Source organism: Nannochloropsis gaditana (assembly GCF_000240725.1).
Source record: "Nannochloropsis gaditana CCMP526 unplaced genomic scaffold scaffold413, whole genome shotgun sequence".
NCBI lineage: Eukaryota > Eustigmatophyceae > Eustigmatales > Monodopsidaceae > Microchloropsis > Microchloropsis gaditana.
Genome location: NW_005803540.1, coordinates 9,461 through 14,297, shown reverse-complemented (window position 1 = coordinate 14,297; position 4,837 = coordinate 9,461). Strand labels below are relative to the sequence as shown.

The following is a 4,837-nucleotide window of genomic DNA, read 5'->3' as shown; positions in this document are numbered from 1 at the left end:
CCTCCTCCTCCTCCTCCTCCTCCTCCCCTTCCTTCGCTTCCTGCCCTACCTTTACCACGTCTCCATCGTGCTCCTCCCCTTCCAACCCCGCCTCCGCAACTTCTTCTCCTACTTTCGCACCCTCCACCCCCTTTTCTTCCAATCCTTCCCTGTCCCTCCCGGCTTCGACTCCGCGAAGCCCAGCTATGAAGAAGCGTCGATACAAGGGTGAGTTCGCTTTGATGTTACCTTAGGAAAGACTAATATGGGCGGATACGTAGGTCAACCGCTCAGAATGTGCCAAGCGCATTCGCTGCCGTTGGACGGGAGTGGCCATGGCAACAAAAATAGAAGCTTAAATCACTGCGCGGGAATTTATGCTGCCATTGAGCAGACAGATGGAGAAAAAAAAATAGATTATTTGTTAGGGAGGGATGATGTCAAACTTTTGGCGCAAAACAAAACATGCACAAAACAGAATCGTGTTTGACGCGAAAAGTTATAAGCGAAGACATCACACCAGTGTAGAGGACATAGAAGTACTGTGGAATGTAGAAAAAGGTCGAAGCGTGAATTAGGAGGCCTCCCGCACCCTGGGAGCAGCACAATTAAATGTGTCTAACAAAGCTCAATCGATTAAATAGCAACCGGCTGGAAAGAAGAGATAGAAAAAGATCAGAAAAAAAGGATGTCCTAACTGGGAGAGGGGTACAAGTATTCAATACTTAGTGTGCATGCTCAAGAAGGAAGGCGCACGTGGCCTTTCAGCCATAAAAAAATTTGGTCAAGATCTTTCCGTTCCTACACGGGCCTTCGATTGATACGTATGGATACAGCACGCGCTGGTTTGTCTGCGCTGCATTTTCTACGATGTATTCTTTTTCGACCCCCACAAATGGTCTCCTCTTCCACTTACCGCCCATTGCTTTGGAACGAGTCCTCCCCCCCCCGGCGTTCACAATCTCGCGCTATATTACGTTACGTCCCAAGCCTTTCATCTCTCTACCATGTCTTTTGTAGAAGTGGCACGCCCTTTTCCGTTTCTTGCCCAGACACGTCAAGACGCAGGCATCCACATCATTCCCACTCCCTGGGGACGGTAGAGAGCACCAAGCTCCCAACGCTAAGTGCGTACTGGCGAATCCCCTTTGGTCTTTCATTCACATTTTATTGTTTCAAATCATGCCCACGCGACACTCTTTCGTGGTACGTTCGACTCAATCATGCCTACATAAAACCAATCGTTACTCGCAATCCTTTGCCCCGTCTCACTGCGATTCATCCGCTTCTCTTTTACCCCTCCCCCCCCTTTTTTTTAAGCACCCGACGCCCGTTTTCCAACAGGCATGGTCGAACCGCCCCCCTCCTTCCCCACACTCTCGCCTATGCCCCAGAAAGGCATATGTCGGTGGCCGGACCGACGTGCTTGACGTCACTTGGAAAGTAGCACTTGGAGCCCTCGTAGGGGGGAGGGAGCCCACGCGTGGCCCTGAAAAGGGGGCGGGGAATCCAAAGAAAGTGAATAAGGAATCGTGAGATATGGGATTCTGCTCCAGCCCTCCAACGCGAAGTTTCTCCTTGCGCTTACCAGCACCAGTAGCTGCACATGTGCGTGGCCACCATTCCCTTAAAGCCGATCTTGAAGTCCCCAAGCCAGTTCGCCTCTTCCATCCAACCGTCTTCGTTGGGCATCATCCGAGGGGTGATTTTGATCAGCCCCCCATGATATGAGTACATGTAGGTCTCGGTGCTCCCTCCCACGCAATCAGGCACCGGGAAGCAGTCCCAAGGGACCTGCACCACGAAATCACCGATCTCCCACACTGAGGAAAGGGGGGGGGAGAGGAAAGGAGAGAGCGAGGGAGGGAGTGTAACAGTTTGATGCACGGGGGTAAGTCGCTGAGAGTAAGGGGACGAGTTGAGAATACGATGGACTGATTGAGCTCCAGGAATGATTTGCATGGGGGAAGAGAAGGGGGGGGGAAGCGGGAATTCTGGGGCACGAATGTCGGATGCCTGAGAAGGACAAGTAGCTCCCCGAGGCCCGCAAGAAGCTTTAAGCGTGTGAAGGATAGGAGGACGGGCAGGGAGTGAGGTGAGAGACGTACCCATATTGAATCCCACGGCCTTTCCTCGAAATCGAATCCCAGACCCGAGGAAGGCGGGGCTGCGGCCGTTAACGTGCTCGCGAAAAAAGCTGCTGAAGACGTCGTCTCCTACGCGTGGCGTGCCTGAAAGCATAAAGGTTAAAAGAAGGCAAGGGCGGTGTTGTAGGATTTGCAGACGCTTGACGGGGACCTGTGGGAACAACAGCTCAGCCGATGCCCCCTTTGCCTTACCTATCGCGATCACCTCGACCTTGCTGTCTAAACCTGACGCGTACTTCCTGCAAAAAGTTTAAAATGTATTAAATGGACAGAAAAAAAAGTCAAAAATCGACATCGCCCTGTGGGCCTAGCGGATGGCTTTCTTCTCCTTTTCTCCCTCTCCCCTTTTACCATCCCTCCCTCTCCCTCCCTCCCTCTCTCCCTTCCTCCCTCCCGTCCCCGTCCCTACCTAGCCAGGTACGCCCCAGTGATCACAGATACGGCCCCTCCCACTGAGTCCCCCGCGAGGCTAATTCGTCGCGGTTTGATTCGCTCCACCTCAGCGTCCAGCAAGGGCGCAATGGCAATAAGGTACTCAAGGAACCCCTGGTGAACCCGCCCGGGGATGCCTATGGCCGCGGCCGACTCGTTGGCGCAGAAGGGGTAATTGAAATTCGCGGCCCAGTCCTGAACGCGAAGGGGACAGGGTGGGGAAGGAGGGAGGGATAGAGGGCGAGGTGAGTGGGAGAGAACAGGGTCCCGATACACGCCACGAGGAGCACCATCGAGGGAACCTCACACGCAAGAGGGGTTTAAGTGCTTCAACAGACCTCGTCTGTAGTGCTCCCACGCATCAAGACGACCAAATGCCTGTTTTTGGCCATAGTGACGGCGAAGGGCCCGCTTTGAGACTCGATCAATCGCCCGGTCTCCCAACCATCGGCTAGGTGCCAGCCGGGGTAGGCCTCGAACGTCTGAGCCGGGCGGCCTGCCGCCCTGGCTTCCTCGGGACGGAGGATATCGGCCATGTTCCTCCAGGCCTGATAGTGGGGCATGAAGGAAAGTGAAGGGGTTGAGGGGGAAGGAAGGGGAACGATCAAATATGGACGTGTTAATGGATCATCACAAGCTGTTTCACAGGGCGCGATTTGTGAGTTCTCGACACTTCTTAGGGATTGCCATGATTTCTGTTTTAGGTCCTGCACCTTTTGATTACTGTGCTATCCCTCATGGCCCATTGTCCCTTTTCTTCCCCTGTCTCCCTCCCTCCCTTCCTCCCTCCCTCCATCCCGTCCTACCAAGGCGACCATGGCGTAGTACCAATAGATCGTGTGTCTCTCGGCGTCCGCGACCTCCTCGTCGATGATGTCCGGGAGCATGCTTGGGTAGACTGCCAGAGGTTTGGGTAGGTAGGCGTTCATCTCGGGGGACGGGACCAGCGTGTTGGCGAAGAATTGGTTGAGCGAAGGGGGCGTCCCCAGGAAATCTGTCAGCGAGACGGGTGGACATAATATAGCGTGTGCAGTAAAGATATTAGGAGCGGTCGGACTGTGTGTCGCGGGGGCGACGAGGGAGCCTCGAGGACGGCGCTCTTTTTTTTGGTACTTCCTCTGGTAGGCTACAGTACTACAGCGGCATGCATATCCGCCACAGACACGAAACTACAATTAAGATTCGTCTTTGTCCCTTCTTCGTCCACAATATCCCCCTACTCGTCTCCTAACTTCTCCGTGCACTCACATTTCTCCAGTTGCCGGACAACGGGGCACACTGGAACGGTACGCAAGAGGAAGCCGATCACGGCACAGGTTGGATTCAGCCTCTTTATGTCACTGTCGTAGTAACTGTCCCGAAATATTTCGCTCAGGGAATTATTTCCTCTCAACCGCTTTGTCACCCACGCGGAGACGGAGGCTCCCTCCTCCGGCCCCCTCTGCCGTTCTTCCAGCAGTGTTTCCAGGGCTTCTTGCGGTAGGGGGTTTACAACCACCGCCACCGGCTCTTCCAAGTGATCATGCGCGCCAACTTCGCAAAAGGATAAGAAACAAAGAGCTATGGCAAGGCCTAGGGCTCGGAGCGGAACCCTCGCCCTCCGCAATAGCCTTCTTGGGCCGGCGACTGCCTTTTGGCCCATACGGCCCATATAACGCCGAGACACAGGGGCGCAATCCTGTACAGTGTTAAGATTGGCCTTTTCCCCCCCTGGCAATGTGTGAAGAGAGCGGTAGAAACGAGGAAAAATGTTATGCTTATTGAGATTTTTGTTCTTTGGATTCGGGGCTGTCGTAGCATGACGTCATGTATTTTAATCTTCTGCGATAAGAGCCCCAAAGCTGCATCGCTGTCGACGTTGATGGAGGTCACTCTTTAGAGGATAAGGATATAAAAACAGCTTTGATGACAAAAATTATACCAGCGGAGAAAAAAATAGCCGTAATGTTATTCTATGCACCAATAAGAGTTAGGGAACAAAATGTTTCACGATATTCCATCTTTGAAAGAAATTCAGTGGGAGCAGGCGGGTGCGTGACGCAATGGGCATAGGAATCAGTCGCCGAGTCGCAGGCACAGAGCCGCTAAAATAACAACGCCTTGGCAGCCAAAAATCAACTCGCTTCCCCATTCCTGTTTCTCACCGTCGCCTGACCCGCTAGCTCTATATATCTTAGCCGCGGTACATCCTGTGCAAGGGCGTCAAGTCCACGCGGTGACTCGACTTGTGGCTACTGCAGCGTCATGCCTTAGTCTCGTTGTTGTGTCACACATGCAGC

General features: G+C 53.5%; 2 protein-coding genes across 2 annotated transcripts in view; both read right to left on the bottom strand.

Moving 5' to 3' along the window:
* Positions 1-1,334: 1,334 nt before the first annotated feature.
* On the bottom strand, positions 1,335-4,200 carry NGA_0368600 (lipase-related protein; the record flags this gene model as incomplete). The annotated part of the gene is made up of 7 exons (XM_005854708.1): positions 1,335-1,468; positions 1,568-1,802; positions 2,088-2,365; positions 2,536-2,753; positions 2,897-3,106; positions 3,365-3,552; positions 3,807-4,200. 7 exons carry the CDS (start codon positions 4,198-4,200, stop codon positions 1,363-1,365), a joined length of 1,629 nt encoding a protein of 542 aa, XP_005854770.1. The 3' UTR covers positions 1,335-1,362.
* Positions 4,201-4,800: 600 nt separating this feature from the next.
* The window catches only part of PAN3 (PAB-dependent poly(A)-specific ribonuclease subunit 3), a gene marked incomplete at its 3' end in the record, with an annotated part of 1,944 nt that continues 1,907 nt past the window's right edge, over positions 4,801-4,837 (bottom strand). The window contains exon 2 of the mRNA XM_005854711.1: positions 4,801-4,812. Within this exon, the coding sequence (XP_005854773.1) occupies positions 4,801-4,812 (12 nt within the window). The remainder of the gene's footprint in view (positions 4,813-4,837) is intronic.